This window comes from Suncus etruscus, chromosome 7, assembly GCF_024139225.1.
Source record: "Suncus etruscus isolate mSunEtr1 chromosome 7, mSunEtr1.pri.cur, whole genome shotgun sequence".
NCBI classification, from domain to species: Eukaryota; Metazoa; Chordata; class Mammalia; order Eulipotyphla; family Soricidae; genus Suncus; species Suncus etruscus.
In genome coordinates this window covers 50,824,154-50,849,140 of record NC_064854.1, presented here as the reverse complement: position 1 = coordinate 50,849,140, position 24,987 = coordinate 50,824,154, and the positions used below count along the sequence as shown (strand labels likewise).

The following is a 24,987-nucleotide window of genomic DNA, read 5'->3' as shown; positions in this document are numbered from 1 at the left end:
GGAATAAGGGGCCAGAGAGATAGCATGGAGGTAGGGCATTTGCCTTGCATACAGAAGGATGGTGGTTCGAATCCCGGCATCCCATATGATTCCCCTGAGCCTGCCAGCAGTGATTTCTGAGCATAGAGCCATAAGTAACCCCTGAGCGCTGCCAAGTGTGACCCAAAAAAACAAAGAAACAAACAAAAAACAGAAATAAGGAATAGACAAAGTCAGTAGGCAAATCAACAAGAAGAAGTTGGGGCCAGCGTGGTGGCGCTAGAGGTAAGGTGTCTGCCTTGCCAGCGCTAGCCTAGGACTGACCACGGTTCGATCCCCAGCGTCCCATATAGCCCCCCAAGCCAGGAGCGACTCCTGAGCGCATAGCCAGGAGTAACCCCTGAGCGTCACCGGGTATGGCCTAAAAAAACAAACAAAAAAAATAAAAACAAGAAGAGGCACCTAGCTTATGGGAAGAATTTTATTGGGTCAATTAACTACATTTCAAGAGTTTTTATTTAGGGTATTGGGTGTGTGTGTGTGTGTGTGTGTGTGTGTGAAGAAAGGAGTTTACTTTGTTGATGGCACTTAAGTCAATTTTCCTGTAATGGATTTTTTTTGGGGGGGCCACACATGGCAGTGCTCAGTGGAGTTACTCTTCGCTCTGCACTCAGAAATTGTTCCTGGCAGGCTAGGGGGACAATAAAGGATGCCAAGGATTGAACCTGGGTCAACCACATGCAAAGCAAATGCCCTACTCACTAAAGAGTGACTCAGAACTGTTAAAGTTAAACTGATCACAAATGGAAGTGACCCCATTTTAACACTGTAGGTTGTTGCAATCTGATTCAAAAGCCTCTGGAAAAGATAGAGCATTCTCACTTGGTTTTGTAGCCAAAAGGGCATCTCTGAACCCAGAATCTGTCCTGTTGTCTGGAAGGGATGCAATATGGTATTCCTGCTGCTGCCTGGTGTCGGCGTCTCACAAGACCTGACTGGAGTCATTGACAGACAGACGGACAAAACAGACTCATTTTTCTCTGAGCTGTCTCATGTTCACAGGTTCCTGGCAGCAGCACATAATGTTTTCCATATTTCCATAGGTCATTAAGTCCTTTCTCCACTCCAGGTTGTGAGATGTGGCCCCCGTTCTGCAGGCCTGGCCAGAGTCACCTTAGCATAGCCGTGTCTCCTCTGATGCCACCAGGGGCTGCCAGTGCATGTGGTCCTGCTGCAGCTCCTCATGACTAGTGCTAAATTTTAAGAAATGTAACAAATTGAGCGAGCTTTAGTTATATGTTGTGCTACATGTAGAACTATTGATCTCTGTGAATATTATGTATATATGATACAAACTTGAAATTAGATGAGTCTGTTATATAGCAGTTATTTCTCTTCATGGTAGATGAACTCCATCGAAAGTGTAGGTCAGAACAGTCAAATTTTGACAGCAGATTTTTGGGCTAAAGAGGTAGTATACTGGGTAAGGTGCTTGTGGCCAGCTCAGGTTTGATCCCCAGCATCCCATAGGGTCTGGTCCCCTGAGCACAGCAAGCAGGAGTAACCTCTGAGCTTTGCTGGGTATGGCCCCAAAACAAAAGCAAACAAGCAAGCAAGCAAACAAACAAACAAAAGATTGTCGTTAGAGGTTGAGTTCTGTTTTGGTGTCTTTCAGCTGTCATATCTGTTCACTTTGGAGTCTGGACATTTTTACATCTTTCACAATGGTTTTTTTGTTTTGTTTTGTTTTTTCTTTTATGGAGCACATCTTCTATCTGCTTTAGTTTTTGTATTTTTCTTTGGAGATTTACCTTCATTTCTTTGTCTTTCTTGCCCTGTAGCTGCAAAATCGAGAGGCTTGTCTGGAACAGACTGTGCTCTTCAAGGTGACTGTACCCATTTTGGATGTGCTGGCCCTATTGCTGCGGCAGGGAGAAGAGTTCATCAGCAACCCACACCATGTCAGCCTGGCCTTTAACATTCTGCTTACAGTCCCTTTGGACCACTTGAAGCCTCCTGAGTATGGAAGCATCTTCTTGAATGTACACAATGTGCTTTTCACAATTCTGCAGTGTCATCGGAAGGTGAGGGGAAGCAGAGCATTGGGTGGTCCTTGTTTTATTAGTGGCAGGAATTTAGCTTTCAGAAAGTAGCACAATGGAATGAAGGTGAAGGCGATCTGACTGCGACATTGTCACCCCATTGATTGCCAGGGTTGATTTTGCTGATCTGGCTGCCTTGGCGGTTGTCCTCTTCCTCACTGCTCCATGTGTGTCCCTCTCAAAGATGTATGCTGAAAGAGGATGGCCTTTCCCAAATAGAGACTTACCATTCTTCCATTGAGGGTATATAAGTAGTTGTGCTCCCCCACTCAAACCTCCAAAACAAGCTCTCAATATCTATTTGTAGGAAAAGTAGGGTTGTCAAGCTTCCAAGACTCCAAATGAGGCAATGCACATGACAGTCTGCCTTCCACCACCACCCCCCAAAAAAGAAGGAAAGCAACACAATAAAGTATAATAGGATAATTAAAATAATGATTTGATAAGTACACTTTTTTGGTTCCAGTAATTTCTGGGGCCCAAGTAGTTTCAGATATGGAAACAGAGCAAGGAATTCTGAGTGCCTGCCTTTTTTTTTTTTTTTTTTTTAGTATATTAAACTGAAACTAAGAAAAAATGGTTATACATTTCACTGTGTTTTCATTTCACTTTCTTTTTTTTTTTTTTTTTTTTTTTTTTGGTTTTTGGGCCACACCCGGCGGTGCTCAGGGGTTACTCCTAGCTGTCTGCTCAGAAATAGCTCCTGGCAGGCACGGGGGACCATATGGGACACCGGGATTCGAACCAACCACCTTTGGTCCTGGATCAGCTGCTTGCAAGGCAAATGCCGCATCTCGCCGCTGTGCTATCTCTCCGGGCCCTCATTTCACTTTCTAACAAGTATGTGAAGGTGATAGTAATTCCTGAGGCTCAGAACAGCTAAATGTGTCATCTGAGTCTAAACCTTAAAAAAAAAAAATTTGCACCTGTTCAGCAGTGTAGTTTTTTTTATCATTTAATTTACTTTATTTAAAGAGCATGTATCAATCACATAGTTGATCATAATACATTTGTTTCCAGGTAAGTGGTAGTGACATTATTAAAATAAAAAAAAGAATACAGAAAAAAGCATACAGCAACAAGATTTGTGAAAATTAATGTATCTCACAATTTATTATTTATTTATTCATTTATTTATTTTGGTTTTGGGGTCACACCCGGGAGCGGTTACTCAGGAGTTACTTCTGGCTCTATGCTCAGAAATCGCTCCTGGCAGGCTCTGGGGACCATATGGGATGCCAGGGATTGAACCCAGGTCCATCCCAGGTTGGCAGCATGCAACGCAAAGGCCCTACCACCGTGGTATCACTCTGGCCCTTAACCTGAGTTTTTGTTTTTTTTGTTTTGTTTTGTTTTGTTTTGTTTTTTTTGGGCCACACCCGGTAACGCTCGGGTTACTCCTGGCTATGTGCTCAGAAGTTGCTCCTGGCTTGGGGGACCATATGGGACACCGGGGGATCGAACCGCGGTCCGTCCAAGGCTAGCGCAGGCAAGGTAGGCACCTTACCTTTAGCGCCACCGCCCGGTCCCTTAACCTGAGTTTTGAGTAGGACAGTTACACTTATTCTAAATTTCTTGGCAAGGCATCATAATCATTGCAGACATAACTATTAGTTCTTACACTTTACCAGACAAAAATGTGCAGGGCAAGTTGTGCATGGCATAGCTTTCAGCTTCTTTGCTTCTTCAGCAAGGTCAGTTCTCAGAGACTGGTCTATTGTTTTTTCCTTGCTCTAGTTTATATATTCTGAGCTGAGGCCTGAAATGTTAACCCTTAATTTGACTGTACTTTGGCTAACAGCCTAAGAATTACTTGAGTATGCCACATCACCTTTTTCCAGAGTTTGTCATGGACAGGTGACCAAGGTCTCTTGGTGCTTTATCTGCCCTTTTATGGGCATAGGCATCTCCTCCACCAAGTGCCCTCCCTGGTGGGTATAAGCAGCTAGGGCCTCTCAAGCTGATTTTCTCCCTTAACGGTACAGGTGGTTATGGCCTCTTGGGCTTGGTGCCCTCCTTTGGTCTTAGGGTCAGAGTTCCTTACACAGGGGTAGATGTAGCACTAAAACTGTAGCTTATTCTGTTGTATAGGTATACCACAGTGTTTTTAATCCATTCTTTTTCTTGGGCACTTGGGTTGTTTCCAGATTCTGACTATTGTGATTAGTGCTGCAATGAACATAGAAGTGCAGAGGGCTTTTATGCATTGTGTTTTGGGGCCCCTAGAGTATATTCTTAATAGTAGCCCAGATGTAGGAATTTATTGTGTCTGTTGGTCTGTCTTAAAGTCTTTTAAGGCTGGTTTTGAGTCTGTAATGTTTCTGAGCTATTGTTTATTCATGAAGCTGTGTATCCTTCCTTCAAACCTAGTTGGGTGTTTTTGTTGTTGTTGTTGTTATTGTTTTTTGGTGGTGGGTGAAGTTTGGGTCACACCAGGCAGTGTTCAGGCTTTCTGCTAGTACTGAATTATTCCTGATGCAGTTCATGAATTCTGGGCATTGAGCCTGGGTTAACTGTACGCAGGGCAAATACCCTACCCACCTCTTGCTCTGATTTCTTTAATAAGCCTTCCAAAACTGGTTTCAAGGTCATGAATTCCCTATGTTGTTGCCTGTGCATGAAGCTCTCTCTTGTTTTCCTAAAAGTGAGCCATAATATACCTGAGTAGAATATTTTAACAAAAATCACTTATTTATTTCCTTCTGGTGATGCTCACAGCTTACTCCTGGCTCTGCTCTCAGGAATTACTTCTGATTGTCTGGGGGACTATATGGGATCGAACATGGGTCAGCTGCATGCAGGCAAAGTACCCTAACCACTGTATTCCTGTCCTCTAAGTTTTGTTTGTTTTGTTTTTTTGTGCATTTTTTTTGAGTTTTTGGGCCACAGCCGGTGATGCTCAGGGGTTACTCCTGGCTAGGCACTCAGAAATCGCTCCTGGCTTAGGGAACCATATGGAACGCTGAGGGTTTGAACCATGCTCCATCCTAGGTTAGCGTGCGCAGAGCAGACACCCAGCGCCACTGCTCTGGCTCCTAAGTTTTTTATTTTTGTTTGTTTGTTTGTTTTATTTTTTTCTTTTGTTTTTTTTTTCAGGCCACACCTGTTTGATGCTCAGGGGTTACTCCTGGCTAAGTGCTCAGAAATCGCCCCTGACTTGGGGGGACCATATGGGATGCCGGGGGATCCAACCACCGTCTTTCCTTGGTTAGCGCTTGCAAGGCAGACACCTTACCTCTAGCGCCACCTCGCCGGCCCCTGTTTGTTTTCTTGATGCTTTCAGTATTCTATTTCCCCTTTGGCTTTTGGTATTCTGATTATAATATGCCTTGGAAGTTTTCTTTTTTTTTTTTTTTTTTTTTTTTTTTTTTTGGTTTTTGGGTCACACCCAGCGGTGCTCAGGGCTTACTCCTGGCTGTCTGCTCAGAAGTAGCTCCTGGCAGGCACGGGGGACCATATGGGACACCGGGATTCGAACCAACCACCTTTGGTCCTGGATCGGCTGCTTGCAAGGCAAACGCCGCTGTGCTATCTCTCCGGGCCCACCTTGGAAGTTTTCTATTTGGGTTTATTATGGTAGGGAACTTTTTGGGTCTCCTGGATATGGATGCATGAAGTGTTCAACACTCGATAGAGTCCCTCTAAATCTAAAGACTCAGCTACCAGGGAAGGTGAGGCAGGGAAGGGGGCAGGAAAGGCATCAAGAAGCAGAGGTAGAGAAGATGCAGGGAGTGCTTCTGATCCTGCAAAGCAGCTACTATGTGGTAGGAATTTTGACATGTGTGATTAAGTGGGGATGGGGATGGGATCTCTACCTAACAGCAAAGATGCATGGTCAGACAACTGATTCCCAGCCAGGATTTAAGCATGCATCTACAAGAGGAGGATGAATGGGAATAGTCAGTGATGCCAAGAAGAGGTGATCAGCATAATACCCTTGATTTTAAAAGGGGACATTTGTGGGGTAGGCTGAGTCTATAACGACTCCCTGTGGTTTTCTAGTAGATATATATGATGACATGAATTTGCTCCCATGTAGTTCCAGGGAAGGAATTCAAAAACGACTCAGAGCAAGGTTGTTGGGTTCCTTCTTTTAGTGTATCTGGACAGGGAGGCCATGCCAGCTTTCACCCAATCCAGAAAGCTACACATTGTGCACAGAGAGGGAACCTGGAACATTACAATCCACTTATGAAAGCTGGAAGTGAGTTGATCAATTTTTTATAAAAATGAAAGTGAAGAAAGACTGGAAATATGGTTTAGGGTTAAGGTACTTTGAATGGAACTATCTGGTTTTTTACTTGTTTTGTTTGATTTTGGGTCAAACCCAGCTTGCCTCAGAGATTACTTCTAGCTCTGTGCTCGGGAATCACTTCTGGCAGCTCTGGGTACCATAATGGGATGCTGGAGATCGAGCCCAGGTCAGCCGTGTGCAAGGCAAATGCCCTGCCAGCTATACTTGTCGCTGAACCTGAATACTTGGCGGATATATTTTATTTTACTTCTATTATTTATTTTTTATTTATTTATTTATTTTTTTGGTCATACCAGGTGGCAATTAGGAGTTACTCCTGGCTCTTTGCTTAGAAATCACTCATGGCATTTGGTTTTTGGGCTGCACGCGGTGTCATTCAGGGATTTCTCCTGACTATGTGCTCAGAAATTGGGGGACCATATGGGACACCAGGAATCAAACCGAGGTTCATCCTGGGTCAGCTGCGTGCAAGGCAAATGCCCTACTGCTGTGCTATTGCTCTGGCCCCATAAAGTTATTTATTATTGGGTTTTAGGCATAGTGTTTTTTGGGGGGGAGGGGGTTGGGGTTCTTTTTGTTTGTTTGTTTTTTGGGGGCCACACCCATTTGATGCTCAGGGGTTACTCCTGGCTAAGTGCTCAGAAATCGGCCCTGGCTTCGGGGAACTATATGGGACACCGGGGGATCGAACCGCGGTCCTTCCTTGGCTAGCGCTTGCAAGGCAGACACCTTACCTCTAGCGCCACCTCACCAGTCCCAGCATATTGTTTTAACACCGATTCTTTCACCAGTTTACACTTCTTTCCACCAATTACCACTCAACCCACAACCCCATTTTCCTTCTACTCACCAGTATGCCTCTAGTAGGAGGCCTTAAAAAAATTTTAGTAGCTGTGGTTACCAAGTTATTAATAGTTGAATTTTAGGCATATAGTATTTCAATGTCTATCTCACCACCAATGTCAAATCCCATCACCAGTGCTCCATACAGGCGTGTGCCTGTCAGCCCCTACATCCTGCATTCCCCAAGGTGCATTTTTTATTTTTAGATTCTGCATTGTGGTTTACACTGTTATTACTGATAGGGTTTTGGACATGTCACTTTACCTCTTTTCAGCCCCACCTCCTTGAATGGAGCTAACTGAGCTAAGAGTAAGCCTTTAGTGCGGTCTAATTCAAAAAATAAAAAGTTACCTTTTTATGTAGACAGACACCCTGAATTCTATCTCACACCATTAAAATTACTCTTGTGTATGGAGGAAGAGATGAGAGAGGACACACATAATTTAACTTTGGGTGATTTATAAAGTAGAAGTTGTTGAAATAATTACATTTTTAAGATGTATTTTTTTTCTACTATTACAGGTAATGCTGAAAGCCATTTCTTCTTTCTTAAACTGTTTTAATAAATTGGTGTTTTCAGTTGTTCATGAAGGACGGCAGAAAGACAAAGGTAAATTGGAGAAGCATATACATAGCTCCAAGTATGTTGAGCATGTGGCTCTGACCACATATTCACTGTAAATATAAGCCATTCTCTTGAAGTAAGAGAAATATTTAGATGGTGCTCAAATTTAATACTGGATATTGAAAACAGCCTGAAAAAATTTCAGAGTTGCATATTTTTATATGCAAAAAATGAATGTGTATAATATCACCTAATTGATGTTTTTCTTCTAGAAACACACATATAGTCAAGGGGATATGTCATTCTTCCTTTATGCCTTAAAGCACTTGCCTTGCATGTGATAGACATCAATTTGATACCAAAGCACAATCAACAGTGGTCTCCCAAGTTCAGAACACAAGTTTTTCAGATTCAAACTTGTAGATTTAAGTCCCAGCTACTTGAATGAATTAACTTCTGAGAAAGGAGAAAAAGATAGTTAACATTGGGTGTGATTCTCAAATAATTTTGCCTTGTTTGAGAATTAGTCAGTGACAGAATTAGGTGTTCACTTCTCATGCCTGATGCAGAGAATAGGTCAAAGTAGTATTAGTATGTCAGTCAATATATTTAGGAGCAGGATTGAGCAGTAGGTTCCATTTCTTGCTCCACTTATTTGGTGGTATTTACCTATATTTTCTGAGACCTCTAAGATCACTTATGAACTCAACAAGAAGAATCTTTCTCTGGCCAGTGATGCCTGCCTAAATAGAAAATGGAAATAGCAGTGTTAGAGGTAGCCTGTTCTAGGCCTTTCTGAGCATTGATGGAGCAGAGCCCTGGTCACACACATCTAATATGTAGTTGTGAAAGCAGATCCTTTGCCATTCTTCTGAGGGATATGTTCTGAGGGGAAAGTAAGAAGATAACATGTTCCTCGTTTGTGTATCTGTGCTGTGTCTGTCAAGACTTGGTTGTCTGATATAGTCATGCCTAGTTAAATTGAATCTTGATTATTTATCATTGTTTTGTTAGTATCTAATGTGCTCTTTAGAGATCCATATTAAATTGATGGCTGTAATAATAAAAGCCAGGTATTTTTTTGAAATACAAGTTGAGTAGTCTCAAGAGAGAATAAATGGTTTATATTGAATATTAAATAATAATAATGAATATTAATAATGTTACATGACTTTTTTTTTTCGTCCACACATGGTTGTACTGAGGGCTTACTCTAGGCTCTGCACTTAGGAATCAATCCTGGCAATGCTTGGGGAACTAATGGGGTTCCAGAGTTTGAACCATTTGGCCATGTGCAAGGCAAGTGCCTTATGTACTGTACAAACTGGCTTATGTTCAGTGACTCTTTTTTGTTTTTTGTTTGTTTTGGGGGGTTTTTTGGGTCACACCCGGCAGTGCTCAGGGGTTACTTCTGGCTTTACGCTCATAAATCGTTCCTAGCAGGCCCAGGGGACCATATGAAATGTCGAGATTTAAACCACCATCCTGCATGCAAGGCAAATGCCTTACCTTCATGCTATTTCTCCAGCCCCTCAGTGACTCTTAATTTACATAATTTCACAAAATTGCGTGGGGTTATAGAAGATGTTTGTTTGTTTGTTTTTTGATTTTTGGGCCACACCCGGTAATGCTCAGGGGTTATTCCTGGCTATGCACTCAGGAGTCACTCCTGGCTTGGGGACCATATGGAACGCCAGGGGATCGAACCGTGGTCCATCCCAGGCTAGCAATGGCAAAGCAGACACCTTACCTCTAGTGCCACCACGCTGGCTCCAGAAGATGTATTTTTTTTTTTTTTTTTGGTTTTTGGGCCACACCCTGTGACGCTCAGGGGTTACTCCTGGCTATGCGCTCAGAAGTTGCTCCTGGCTTCTTGGGGGACCATATGGGATGCCGGGGGATCGAACCGCGGTCCGTCCTAGGCTAGCGCAGGCAAGGCAGGCACCTTACCTCCAGCGCCACCGCCCGGCCCCCAGAAGATGTATTTTTATTACAAGTCTTACAAAAGACATTGGAAGGGCTGGAGAATTAGTACAGGAGTTAAGGAGCTTGCCTTGAAGGTGTGGCCAACCCCAGTTCAATCTCTGGTACCACATTTGTTCTCCGAAGCATTACTAGGAGTGATCACTGAACACAACTGGGTGTGGTTACAAAATTAAAAAAAAAAAAAAATGGTACCGTATGGGGCACATGACTTACCTTGCATTTATAAGGCTCATGCAAGTGTGAGGCTTTGTTCTGGCAAAGCCCCACCCCAAAAGAAATTAATATTTTTGGTACTGGTTGGTTTTGGCAGTTCTCAGGTTTGGGGGATTGAATATATCTAGGTCTCCTGCATGCAAAATATACTCACGAGCCAATTTTTCTTTTTTTTTTTTTTTTAATTTTATTTATTTAAAGAGAATGTATCACGGGGCCGGGCGGTGGCGCTGGAGGTAAGGTGCCTGCCTTACAAGCGCTAGCCAAGGAACGGACAGCGGTTCGATCCCCCGGCGTCCCATATGGTTCCCCCAAGCCAGGGGTGATTTCTGAGCACATAGCCAGGAGTAACCCCTGAGCGTCAAACGGGTGTGGCCCAAAAAACCAAAAAAAAAAAAAAAAAAAAAAAAAGAGAGAGAATGTATCACATAGTTGACATAGTTGATCATAAAACATTTGTTTCCAGATAAGTGAAAGCAGTTATTGAGAAAAAAAATGGAAGGAAAAAAAAAAGTAGAGTAGAAGCTCATTTGTGAAAATTATTGTATCACCAATAAAGTCATTAATGCAATGGCAGAAGGTTTAGTATGCTCTTGTTATATGTCCAGTCTATTAATATGGGGTATTCCTTAGGGGAGACAGCATCAAACAAATGAAGTTGTCCAGAAATTCAAAGCTATAATACCGCAAAATGTAGGGGTATATACTCAGCTTTAGGGCTTCCTGGAAGAAGGCCTGGTTTGAACATGTTAACTATTTATGGACCTGGTTACTGCTGCCAGGTTTTCCGAGAAGAAGGAAGATATGGGAGAAGGTATCTGCACTCATTCCAAAAACAAAACCCTCATCATATCAGCCCAAAACCCTGAGTACCTGAAGTGTGGTCAAATCACCATCCCTGCAGACAATCATAGAGGGTCAATGATGAGACAGGGCCATTGGGGAAATGGTGTTTGTGTGTGATGGAAGCAGTGTTGCTTTGGCAGGGTGGGAGCTTGGCCCACCCTCTTCTTGAGATGGCCATCTCAGATGTGCTGCATGGACAAGTATAGCCATACTCTTTCACACTCACACAATTTTTCTGTCCCTCCACAGACCATTTTTATTTGGTTTTGGTGGCATATTCAATTATATGTGGGGCTATTGACTTATTGTTCAGGGTTATTCCTGCTGGTGCTCCAGGAACCATGTATTCAACCTAAAGTATCATGGATCACAAACTAAAATATTCAAATAAATGAGTTTTGCAGTGTAGAGAGTATGGAAAATCATTTCCACAGTCAAAACAGAGCATGGTACAGTGAGATAGCTCAGCAGTCAGGGATTGAGTTTTTACCTTGGCACCACATGGCCTCTTGGGTACTGTGGAATATAATCCTGGATGCCCCCAAAGGCAGCCAAGGTACCCTACTGGTCTCCAGCATTGCAAGAGTAAGCAATTTTGTATCCTCACGTACTTAATTATCTGATCCACGTGCCCAAGTATCTTTAAGAGTGTTCCCTGGAGCCCTCTACTTGCCTTCACCCCAATATAGAAACTTTCTCAGCTATTGTCAGGGCTTCCTCCTGGCTCTGTGATCAGAGATCACTCCAAATGGAGCTCAGGGACCACAAGTAGTATTGGTGGTGCTTAAACCATGATTGGCTGCATGTAAGGCAGGTATCTTACCTTCTGCTATAGTATTTTTCTGGTCCCAATACAGAATACTTATATTTACCTTAAAGAATCGTATTCATTCATCCTTCTAATCCCAGCCACAGACAAGTATTGATTTCCCCCCCCCCCTTTTTTTTTTTTTTTGGTTTTTGGTTTTTTAGTCACACCCAGCAGCACTCGGGAGTTACTCCTGGCTCTACACTCAGAAATCACTCCTGGCAGGCTCTGGAGACCATATGGGAAGCAGGGATTTGAACCTCCATCCTTCTGTATGCAAGGCAAATGCCCTACCTCCATGCTATCTCTCTGGCCCTGATTTGCTTTATGTGTCTAGATTTGTCCTCTAAAAATACTTCTATCACTGTACTAAGTTTACAGTCACCCAGTGGGGGATGGCTTTCTAGAATTTGTGCATTTTACCACCAGGTTCTTTTGTAACTCTAGCAGGGCTATGGATATATTTCAGGTGGTTAGAGTTTTGTTTTGCTATTTTGGGGTTACACCTCCAGGGTGCTCAGGACTTATTTCTGGGTCTGCATACACATTCCTGAGAGTGCTCTGGAGACTGACTATATATGGTGCCAGGGATCAAACTTGGGTCAACAAGGTAAGCACCCTCTCCCTTATACTATTGCTCTGGTTATATTTTTTTTGTTGTTTTGGTTTTTGGGCCACACCTGGTGACACTTAGGGGTGACTCCTAGTTCTGCACTCAGAAATCGCTCCTGGTAGGCTGAGGGGACCATATGGGATGCCGGGGATCGAACCAAGATTGGCTGTGTGCAAGGCAAACACCCGCCAGCTCTGCTATTGCTTCAGCCCCAGCAGGTGATTACAATTCTTAAGAGCAGTTAAAAGTCAGGATGGTACTTACCTCTTAAGATTTTTTTTTCTAGTAGTTTAATTATAGCCAGCTCATCTCTATTTGCTTATAAGAATTTTTATAAAATTTATAAGACTGGAGATGTAGTTCAGTGTATGAGATGCTTGCCTTATACATGGCCAGCCCAGCTTCGATCCTCCCAGCATTTGTCCTATAAGGTCCTCCAAGCACCATCAGGAATAATTCCTAAGTGCAGAGTCAGGAACATCACCTGTGTGGTCCCAAGACAAAAACAAAATCCCCACAAAACTGAAACTTTACAGGGATGCAAAAAAAGTATCACCATTTCATTTTTAAAATCTGATGTCCCCCAACTGCCTGGAGTCTATTCTTGGGGTTGTGCTCATTGGCTCCAGCATATGAATATCATATACTCCAACTCTTTGACCATTCTTTCCAGATCCGAAATTAGGATGTCTTTTAAAAATTGTTACCTTTTTTTTTTTTTTTTTTTTTTTTGTTGTTTGTTTTTTTTTGTTTTTGTTTTTGGGCCACACCCGTTTGACGCTCAGGGGTTACTCCTGGCTATGTGCTCAGAAATCGCCCCTGCTTGGGGGGACCATATGGGACGCCGGGGGATCGAACCGCGGTCCGTTCCTTGGTAGCGCTTACAAGGCAGGCACCTTATCTCTAGCGCCACCTTCCCGGCCCCAAATTGTTACCTTTTAAATATTTTATTTTTAATTTAATGCAACAATCCTAAACTTTTTTCTTAAAATTATTATAGATAGGGAGCTGGAGTGATAGTACAGCAGGTAGGGCACTTGCCTTGCACAGGTTTGACATCCTGCACCACATATGGCCCCTTGCACTGCCAGAGAGTGCCCTGAGTAAGCCTTGAGTATAGGCAAGTGTGGCCTAAAAAGCAAAAATGTGTTGTAGTTAGACTTAAAAGAATACCCAGGAAATCTTGAATATTTTAAGATTTTTTCCCTTTGTTATAAATATAAATATGTGTCTATATCTTGCCCTGTCTGCACAAAAAGATAAATTCTGAGAGGCAGTGGAAGGTTTTGACATAAGCATAAAAACTTAAACTTAAAATGCACAGATTTGAACTAATAAACATACTTCTTCTGTAGGAAGCCCTGATGACCTGCCAGTGATCCTGAAGTGTGCCCGCTTGGTAGAAAGGATGTATAGCCACATTGCAGCTCAAGCTGAAGAGTTCACAGTGTTCTCCCCATTCATAGTGGCTCAGTATGTGAGTCAGTTGCAGAAGGTAAACAGAACTGTCTCCCTATTTCTTTCATTTATTGTCATCTGTAGCAGGATTTCTTTACCCAGCACTTCTTTACCCTTTTGGCTTATCCTATTTTATTCACTCACTGTGGTGGTGGGCTGCTAGGGTTTTTGCAGGTATTTCTCATTCTCCCTGCAGAGTTATTAAGAGGAATAAACCAAGTGATATTCAAAGTGCTGCAGACCTGGTTTGTCCATAGGAGCTATCCAAGAGCTTATTTTTTCATATGTAAGCACAAAACTCTGGGGCCTGTTTAATTTCATTTCATCATTAGTAACTGAGGTGAAATATTACCTGTGCCCAAGAATAGGAAAAAGAAATTCTAGGGTTCTGCACTATAGGAACTTTTGGATCATTATTCTTGGAGTCTTTTTTCCAATCTTCCTCAGGCATTCAAAGTAGATGACATGGTAAAGATACTGTATGTTTAGTTAGCTAGGTTAGGCAAACTAGGTTTGCCCCTATTACTTTGACTTTGAATAATTTATTGTTTAATAATTACTATGGAATGTTATTATACTTGTTTCAAAAATTTTTTTAATTTTAAAATTTGCTTTATTTATTTTGTTTTTGAATTACAAGTCTTTCACAGTTATGTTTAAGGTACATAGTGACAGTGAATTAGGTCAGTTCCCACCACCAATGTTGACATTCCACTGCCCCTGTTCCCAGTATGCATTCCATACTTCCACCCTTAGCCCCCTGGACTGCTTGTGTAACAGGTCCCTTTTGTGTATAGCTTGTTGTAGTTTGGGTCTCTTGATTCTATTGTCATTGCCTTTGGGTTGGGTATTTAGGTCTGATCATTTTTTATTTCCACTCAATGTTCATGAGATTGCTTTGCCTCTGATACCATCCACTTTTTTTTTTGTAAGACCCTATGTGACCTATATAGTAACTGTACTCAGGACTTAATATTTTTCTTTGTTTAAATTCAATGATAATGTGGTTCAGAATGTAGTTTAGTGGTAAAGTATATGAGTTTCTGGATTTGATCTCAGGCACTACTAACAATAAATAAAAGAAAGTTGAATGTTGGAGCTTATATTGTTTATATTACTCTGCATGGAATATCCCACCCCTATGCTTTGTAATCTTTTAAGAATAATGGAAAAAGTACTGTTGGCCAGTCACATTACAGATTTCAGCATATTTCAAAGGAATTTAGCAAAATGGGTATCGTCATCAAACCTAGCTTTTATTAGCTTTTATTCAAACTCCTGAAACTACAAAAATATTTTAAGATCCACTGTCCTGTTTGCCTCAGTCAGCATAGCTGTCCATCATATGGGCAGATAGTTGGGCAGATGCTAAACTGGTGAAATGCTGACGGATAGTATGGCCCCAGGAGATGTGGTGGACTGGTACTCTTCCAAGCACAGTGTGTGTCCAGCCTATGCATCAGGTTATTTCTTTATATCACCTTTGGATGAGGTGTGTTTTTGTTTTGTGGGCTCCACCGAGGGGATCCCAGGGCTTAACCCAGAAGCTGGTGGGGCTCAATGGATCAGAGGGGTTTCAGGATAGACCCAATTGGCCACATGCAAGGCAAATGCCCCACCCTTTTTACTATTGCTCTGGTTCCATGAATGAGATCTGGACTTAGAATCTGTTTCCTTGAAATTATTTTCCATTTTTATAGAATCTTGATATCTCCCAAACATTCTAGTCATAAACATGCAAGAATTGTTTGCCTAAAGAAAGCTAGATTTGGGCCCAGAGAGATAGCACAGCGGTGTTTGCCTTGCAAGCAGCCGATCCAGGACCAAAGGTGGTTGGTTCGAATCCCGGTGTCCCATATGGTCCCCCGTGCCTGCCAGGAGCTATTTCTGAGCAGACAGCCAGGAGTAACCGCTGAACACCGCCGGGTGTGGCCCAAAAACCAAAACAAAACAAAAAAAAGAAAGCTAGATTTATTTTCAGTTTCACTTAACAATTTAATGTGATCTCTGGCAAGCGGCAGGACGTTTGCCTTTCATGTGCTAACCTAGGACTGACTGTGGTTCAATCCCCAGCGTCCCATATAGTCCCCCAAGCCAGGAGCGATTTCTGAGTGCCTACCCAGAAGTAACCCCTGAGTGTCACTGAGTATGACCCAAAAAAACAAAACAAAACAAAACAAAAGAATAATTAATGGCCAAGACAGCAGGCAATAATTAAATGTTTAAGTTCACTAACTACCATTCTGAGATTTATGTACTTTGTGAAAGGTCTGTTTTCTTATCTCATTATTCGTATTTAATTTATGCTTATCAGGATTGGTTTCTTTTTTTGTGTAGAGATTTTTTTCTTTAACTTTTGCTCTTAAAAACCAAAGTTTTGTGTAATCATTTGAGGCTATTGTTGTATTCCAAAATCCATTAACAAGACAGTTTTATGTTTTATCCATTTATTTTTAATTTGGCAACAAAGAAAATATTCCAGATTGCACTGGGGTTTTCCTCTTAGGAAGCCAAAAATCTCTCTAGACCAAAAAGACATTTTTGAAGGTTAGATAGCAACAATAATTTAATTTCTTTCACATTGCCCCCACCATTTTGAGTAGTGAGGCACTGGTGAATATCTATTAGAGAATAGGATAGGTGGTCTGATGGGACATCAGTAAAAAGCGGGGACTCCTGTAGACTCCTGTAGATCTTCTCCATACAGTAATTTGGCACAGGGAAGGCACATCATGGAAATGATGGCCACTGTTACCTGTTTTGACCTGTCGACCAAATTTATAACTGTTGCTTTATTTTGATAATTTAGAATACTATGCTATCATTCTATCTAAGGTTCTTTGAAGCTATTTAAGAAGTGTTTTGATTCATTGGCTTTAGTGTTATAGAAATCAGCCTTTTCTGTTTTTGTTTGTTTGGTTGGTTGGTTGGTTTGGTTTGTTTCTTTTTTTTTTTTTTTTTTTTTTTTTTTTTTTTTTTTTGGTTTTTGGGCCACACCCAGTAACGCTCAGGGGTTACTCCTGGCTATGTGCTCAGAAGTTGCTCCTGGCTTGGGGGACCATATGGGACACCGGGGGATCGAACCGCGGTCCGTCCAAGGTTAGCGCAGGCAAGGCAGGCACCTTACCTTTAGCGCCACCGCCCGGCCCCCCAGGTTTGGTTTGTTTCATTTTGGGGCCACGCCTGGTGGTGCTCAGATTATTCCTGCACTCAAAAATTACTCGTGGCTGGTTCAGGTAATCCAAATGATATGCCAGGATTGCTGTATGCAAGGCAAGTGCCTTACCCTCTGTGTTATTACTCTGACCCCTTTTTACTGTTTTTGTTTTTCCTAAACCTAGCAGTGCTCAGGGCTTATTCCTGGTTCTCTGCTTGAGGGATCATTTGTGGTGCTGATGATTGAGTTGGTTTGACCATGTGTAAGCAAATGCCTTACCCTTGTGCCATCTCTATTGCCTTTTTCTTTTTGTTCTTTTGGGTCATGCTAGGTGGCACTTCGGCATTTGTGCTCTGTGCTCAGAAATTATTCCTGGAAGGCTCTGAGGACCAGGTGGGATGCTGGGCATAGAAACAGATTCAGCTGCATGCAAGGCAAACATCCTACCTGCAGTGCTATGGCTCTAGTCCCTCCTGTTTTTGTTTGTTTGTTTGTTGTTACCCATCTTTATGTTTTAATGGAATGATGTTTCCTTTTCAGGCTACTTTCAGTGCAGGTTAGGGGCTACTCATATCAATGCACTTAAAAGAACATCTGGTAGTAGGGTTTCAACCCAGGCCTTCTGCATGTATAAGCATGCACTTCAGACTTTTGAGCTATTTCCCTGGTCTTGACTATTTACTCTCTACAATTGGCTTTCCCGAGTCTAACAGAACTCTTGTGCTCTAGGTGAACTTCCATTTTATAAGACATAAGGAAAGATGTATGAAGAATGTGGACTCTGGATTCTGCTTCAGACTGCCTGCATTCAGACCTTAGTTGCACCATTAGGAAGCCTAATTCTCTCCCTTTTTTTTTTTTAATCTTTGGGAGTGAAACTGTTTTGTGATAGTTGAGTGAATGCAGTAACTTAAAATTTCTTACCCTGCTAATAAGATAAGGTTTGCTCCTAAATATATTTTTTCCCTAATGATTGCAGTATTATACCATTTCACCATTGGTTTATTGAGTGGTTTTTTTGTTTTTTGTTTTTTTTTAATTTTTTGGTTTTTCAGGCCACACCCATTTGGTGCTCAGGGGTTACTCCTGGCTAAGCACTCAGAAATTGCCCCTGGCTTGGGGGGACCATATGGGACACCGGGGGATCGAATCATGGTCCTTCCTTGGCTAGTGCTTGCCAAGGCAGGACACCTTACCTTCTAGCGCCACCTCGCTGCCCCCTTTTGAGTGTTCTTACGGCCAAAGTTGAGTCAGATTGCCTATTCCCTGACTTAGTTAAAACTAGATTTTGTGTATGTGTGTGTGTGTGTGTTTGTGTGTGTGTGTGTGTGTGTGTGTGTGTGTGTGTGTGTGTGTGTGTGTGTGTGTGCCTAGGGTTTACTCTTGGCTCCATGCTCAGAAATCACTCCTGGCAGGCTCAGGGGATCATATGGGATGCCAGGATTCCAACCAATGACCTTCTGCATGAAAGGCAAATGCCTTAGCTCCATGCTATCTCTCCAGCCCTAAAACTAGATTTTTATAAAGGACATCTTTAGGATCCAATCCAACTATACCGGGTCACTTGAGAATGTAAGACCTATGTGCTATTGTTGGACAGATAAACATTGATCAGGCAAACATTGATCACATAGATGATGGGTGATGAGTTCTCATTAGTCATTTTATAATCAGGATCTGTCTCTTGCCCACTGTCTTGCTTGGAATGGGGAAGTAGGCTGAGCAGCAACTACATTGTATTACACTTAGAACATAGTGACTGTTGGTGTCAATATCCGAGTTAGTATTGTTTGAACTTGGTCAGCCATGTGGAAGAATTTGACAGGTGACTCAAACTACAATGTTTTTAAATATTGAAATCTAAACATTGTAGTCTTTAAGTGCCATTGGTAAATACATAGAATCATTTTACTAAGTTATCCTTGTGAATTCCTTTTTTTTTTTGGGGGGGGGGGGCCACACCTGGTGATGCTCAAGGGTTACTCCTGGCTATGCACTCAGAAATCAACCCCTAGCTTGGGGGACCATATGGGCCGCCAGGGATCAAACCCGCTGTCTGTCCTAGGTTAGTGTTTGTGCAAGGCAAACACCTTACCGCCTGTGCCACCGCTCAGGCCTCCCTTGTGATTCTTAAATTTCAAGTTTTTGTTGCATGAGTGACTTCCGTATTCCTCAGATAAAAATGTAGATTTTGAATTTAAGATGATATGCAACATGCTTAATATATGTAATTTTTTATTTAGGTGATGCCAGTTAGTTTTTTGTTTTATTCTGGGGGTCCCTAGTCTTTGTTAATTTTTGGTTTGTTTTGGGGCCATCAGGGATTACTCCTGGCAGGCTCAAGAAACCATACAGAATGTTAAAGATCTAACTGAGTAGGCTGCATACAAGACAGACACACTGGGCCCAGAGAGATAGCACAGCAGCGTTTGCCTTGCAAGCAGCTGATCCAGGACCTAAGGTGGTTGGTTCGAATCCCGGTGTCCCATATGGTCCCCCATGCCTGCCAGGAGCTATTTCTGAGCAGATAGCCAGGAGTAAACCCTGAGCACCACTGGTGTGTGCCCAAAAACCCAAAAAAAAAAAAAAAGACAGACACACTATCTGCTGGGCTATCACTACTAGCCCCAATGACAGATAGTTTTTTATTGGAGCTTATGAGGGGACAGAAAGTGCAAAGTGGATATTAAAGAGAGAATACAAGCTATTCCAGAGTACAAAGAGGCAAGCAAAGAAAGTATCAAGAGAAGTAAGTGAAATGTATATTTGAGGAAGAAGATAGCCTTGATTTTTTTCTTTTTTAATTTTGAGCCACACCCTATGATGCTCAGTGGTTACTCCTGACTCTTGCGCTCAGAAATAACTCCTGGAGCCAGAGCTATAGCACAGCGATAAGGCTTTGCCTTGCATGCGGGCCAATACAGGATGAACCCTGGTTCAAATTCCAGCATCCCATATGGTCCTCCGGAGCCTGCCAGGAGACTTCTGAGCACAGAGCCAGGAGTAACCCCTGAGTGCCTCTGGGCGTGACCCAAAGACAAAAAAAGGAAAAAAGAAAAACTCCTGGCAGGCATCAGGGGATCATATGGATGCCGAGGGATGAACTTGGGATCAAACCTGGGTCTGTCCCAGGTCATCTGCATGATAGGCAAACACCCTACTGCTGTGCTATCACTCAGGCCTCTGGCCTTATTTTTTAAAAGGATGTCTTTTCTTAGGTTGGAAAAAAAATGAAATTACTAAATCTTCCCAGAGCTTCCTATGGTAGCCCATTCATTCTCATAAAGGCATATCTTCTTTCCCCCAGGTTACCTTGTATCCAGCGATAAAAGGGCATCTGCAGGAAGGCATTTACCTATCCTGGACCTCTGCATTGAGCGTGATATTCAGTTCTTACGGGTCTCACTGCAGCCAGGAGTAAGAGAAGTCTTAAGGAGCTCTACAATGATTACATGAAGTACCATAAAGCAAAACATGAAGGAGAGAAAAGATACACTGCTTAAAACTAATTGCATTTCGTACCTGTGGGATGTCTTTGGCTTCATAGTCTGTGTGGAAGAATGAAAGACTTCCATGTTTTTGACTTACGGTGATATATGAAAAGGCCCTTTGGACTTATTTAATGTTATTGTATTTTACAATAAGTTTTAGAGTGTTTTTTAAAATTATTTTTTAATGTAGTATTGTAATAGAACCCCAAAAGTTGACCTCTGAATTGAAAGTGAATTCAATAAAATATTGCAGAAATTTTGGCCCAGGGTGTAGTTCTTGTCTCAGTTCATATGGATTCTCCCCACTAAGAACTTACACTTTTTTTATTTTGGTTTTTGGACACACCCGTGACACTCAGTGGTTACTCCTGGCTACTGTGCTCCAGAAATCGCTCCTGACTTGAAGGGACTATATGGGACACCAGGGGAAATCAAACCACAGTTCGTCCTGGGTCAGCCTGCATGCAAGGCAAACACCCTACCGCTGCGCCACACTCTGCACCAAAACTTGCTTTTTTTTTTTTAATAATTTTTTTATTTTTAATTATGAGAACAAAGATGCAAAGAAAGAGGACAAGGTAAAGTTACAGTGGAAGGACAATCACCCATAACATAATTCTTAGAAGAAGTCCCCTTGCTGATATCTTAACTTTGAACTTTCAGCCAAAGAACATTAAGACAAACAAAATAGAATCCATGTACAATTACTTTGTTCCTCAAGTCCCCAGATTGTAACACATTATAATATTTCTTAACAGCACACAAGGCAATCTAAAGCCATAAAACTTACATAACTCCTTAAACATTAGAGGCATAGTATTTTTTACATTTCCCTGTACATGCATATTAGCTTAAGTTAACCTCAAATTTTAAGTGGGTTTTTTTTTAAGGATTAGAGTCAAAGTAGCACAGTAAAAACGGTGTTAAAGTGGCAATTGTTGTTTGCATAGGCCCGCCAAAATATGAGAGGCATGGAAAGGAATAACCTTGGCCTAAATACAAAGAGACCCCTAACCCTGAAGTTTCCTGGCATAAGACCAACTCAAGGGCTCCAAGGCAAGTTAGATCGTCCCAATCAAGACATTGTGTCCATAGTGCCAACACACTTCATACAAGTCTCTGTTGTTTGGTATCATGTGTCTGTATAAAGATCCTGGAATACGCATATCCTACATAGAAGTCAGGATGTGGAGTGTCCTCTCATTTCATCTCACCATTAAAGGGCAATGCAGGAAGCCCTGTCCTGTAAGCAGGTCGTTGTTGTTAAGTCTTCTCAGTGTTAAGGGAAGTCTCTTTTGAGCAGGGTCGATTTCTGAGCAGTGGTAGAGTCTTCGGTGGTAGAGGATTGCTTCCAGGTGATGTTATAGACAAACCTGGATGTTTCGTGGGATGTCTTCTCTAGATCAGGGGGTGAATGAAGAATGCCCATTCTTCTGAGGCCTGTGCCAGGTCATTATGTCAATGTTCAGGGTGTAATGATCCCTTTGCACTACAAGATTTGTGTATTCCAATCTCTATTAGATAGGATCTTATTTGTATGTATAGTATTTTCCTCATTTTAATGAGCCTATGCAAAAAAGGAGCAATGCCACATGGCATTATTGGTGCATTATGGGGGCCATAAGAACAAGGTCCAATCATCCCCATGACATGGTTCAATCCATAAGCATTAAACTGGGGGACTCTTTCACCAAAATTCCTTGTTGAACAGCTCATAAAGAGAAGATAAAAAGTGGTTAGAATCGTCACTGTATAAGAGAGTATTTAGTAAGACTTATAGTTGTCAGGGAAAAACACAAAATATTCTAAAGACAAAAGTGTCCCATTTTATGTCTTTTGAAACAGTTCGGGGGTAGTTACACACAATGCACGGCTTTGGTCTGTGATTAGAATTGTGCAATACTGAAGTTAAAAAGAGTAATGTGGGGGCCGGGTGGTGGCGCTAAAGGTAAGGTGCCTGCCTTGCCTGCGCTGGCCTTGGACGGACCACGGTTCGATTCCCCCGGTGTCCCATATGGTCCCCCAAGCCAAGAGCAACTTTCTGAGCGCATAGCCAGGAGTAACTCCTGAGCGTTACTGGATGTGGCCCAAAAACCAAAAAAAAAAAAAAGAGTAATGTGGTTAGTGATGTTTTGGGGGGGGGGGGTGAGAGAGTTAAGGAGTAAAAATGAGCTTTGAAAGGGGTGTGGAAAAGGGCAGAATACAACATGGACATTCTGGATATGCAAAAACATAACATAAGATAAGGAATACTCTTTTTTTTTTTTATTTTATTTTTTTTTTTTTGGTGTTTGGGCCACACCCGGCATTGCTCAGGGGTTACTCCTGGCTGTCTGCTCAGAAATAGCTCCTGGCAGGCACGGGGGACCATGATCGGCTGCTTGCAAGGCAAATGCCGCTATGCTATCTCTCCGGGCCCAGGAATACTCTTTTTTTTTTTTTTTTTTGTTTTTTTTTTGGGTCACACCTGGCAGTGCTCAGGGGTTATTCCTGGCTCCAGGCTCAGAAATTGCTCCTGGCAGGCACAGGGGACCATATGGGGCGCCGGGATTCGAACCGATGACCTCCTGCATGAAAGGCAAACGCCTTACCTCCATGCTATCTCTCCGGCCCAGGAATACTCTTAATATATGCAGTGCGCGCGGGGGCGCTAGCCCCTGCGCGGTTTTCCATATACAGAGTGGTCAGAAATTGCCATTGACAAACTTAGCACAACCGAGCAAACTTAAGCACACCCCAAGTTAGGACCAACCTTGTCTGGCCGTCTGGGCTGCCACCCCAGAAGGCCTGGAGGCGGGGGGGCAGAAGAGGGGAAGGTTGGGAGCCTATCAAGGCTCCCAGCGCACCCAAGTTAGGGAGAAGGCCTTCCACATGGTGTCTCCCCCTACCCCATGCCGGCTAGAGCTAGCCTCCAGCTCAAGAGAGGATCAAGAAAGACCTGGAAGCCGAATCTGCCCGCCCTACACCCTGTGCCCTTCCCCCTCCCCTAGAGCTGAGGGAAAGGGCGGGGAAAGCTTGGGACCCCATCCAGGAGGGACCCCCCGACACCCACCTTGTCTGGCCGTCTGGGCTGCTACCCCAGAAGGCCCTGGAGGCCGGGGGCAGAAGAGGGGAAGGCTGGGCCTATCAAGGCTCCCAGCACACCCAAGTTAGGTAGAAGGCCTTCACATGGGGTCTCCCTCAAACCCCAATGCTGACTAGAGCTAGCCTCCAGCTCAAGGAGAGGATCGAGAAAGAGAAAACTTGCTTTCTTATTTCAAGTATATAACTATATAATTCAGTCTCATTTAAAAATCTGCTTTTCAGGCCCAGAGAGATAGCACAGCGGCGTTTGCCTTGCAAGCAGCCGATCCAGGACCCTAAGGTGGTTGGTTTGGAATCCCGGTGTCCCATATGGTCCCCCATGCCTGCCAGGAGCTATTTCTGAGCAGACAGGCCAGGAGTAACCCCTGAGCATCGCCGGGTGCGGCCCCATCCAAAAATACAAAACAAAAAAAAAAACAAAACAAAAAAATAAAAAAAATATAAAATAAAATCTGCTTTTCATATTTTTTGTATTTCCACCTTCCTGAAAAATCATTATTTTTTCCTTTTATTTAAACACGATAACAAAGTTGTTCATCATTCAGTTTCAGTCTTACAGTGGTTATACCAATCTTCACTCATGAACATTTCCCACCACAAATACAAATGTCCCTGGTTTTTTCCCTCCCCCTGCCTGCCTCTACTGTAAGCATTTTATATCTTCTCTCTCCCCCCTTTTTTCCCTTTTAGATACTGGTTTACACTAATGTTAATGAAAGGGTATACATTCATGCATATCACTTTATTCCCCTTTAGCAACCCATTTTTGTCCATAGTGATCAGTTTTAACAATACTGTCATAGTGGTTCCATATGTCCCTAAGTGCACTGCTACACTGTTTGTGATAAGTGAAAGTATTACATCATAATTTTATCTTTCTTATATACCCACAAATGAGTGAGACTATTTTATAGCCCTCTCCCCCCTGATTTACTTTTCTCAGCATAATAGTCTCCATACTCTATATCCATCCATGTATAAGAAATTCCATTACTTCATTTTTCTAACAGCTGTGTAGTATTCCATTGTGTAGATATAACAGTTTCTTTTAGCCATTCATTTCTTGAGACTTATCATGATTGGGGAATGGAAAAAGTCATAAAAAAGGCTTCATAAAAACAAAATTCCAGGTCCAGATGTATTCACAATTAATTTTTTCAGACCTTTAAAAAAAACTTTTGCCCTTCCTTATAAGCTCTTCCTGGAAATTTAAGAAAACAAAACACTCCCAGTTTCTATAAAACCCAATATTACCCCTGATACCAAAAGCAGAGACCATATAAAAAGAGAATTATAGGTTTAATTTTTGATGAACACAGATGCAAAAATCCTCAACAAAAATACTAACAGAGAATCTAACTCATCAAGATGGTTATACCATTTTGAAGACCAAGTAGAATTCATTCTAGGGAAAACAAAAATGATTTATCATATGCAAATCAAATTATATAGTAACCATATCAATAAAATGAAAAACAAAAATTCTATGATTATATCAGTAGATGCAGAGAAAGCATTAGACAAGATCCAACACCTGTTCATGATAACTCTCAATGTGATAATGGGAGGTCTTTCCTCATATTGTCA

At 42.2% G+C, this 24,987-nt stretch overlaps 1 protein-coding gene across 1 annotated transcript in view; it reads left to right on the top strand.

The window, feature by feature from the left end:
- URB2 (URB2 ribosome biogenesis homolog) overlaps positions 1 to 20,580 on the top strand; it is a 57,769-nt gene extending 37,189 nt beyond the window's left edge. Inside the window, 6 exon segments of the mRNA XM_049776396.1 lie at positions 1,821 to 2,063; positions 7,702 to 7,789; positions 13,566 to 13,705; positions 20,133 to 20,178; positions 20,181 to 20,252; positions 20,255 to 20,580. Of these exon segments, the coding sequence (XP_049632353.1) occupies positions 1,821 to 2,063; positions 7,702 to 7,789; positions 13,566 to 13,705; positions 20,133 to 20,178; positions 20,181 to 20,252; positions 20,255 to 20,328 (663 nt within the window). The 3' untranslated portion in view covers positions 20,329 to 20,580.
- Positions 20,581 to 24,987: the final 4,407 nt, after the last annotated feature.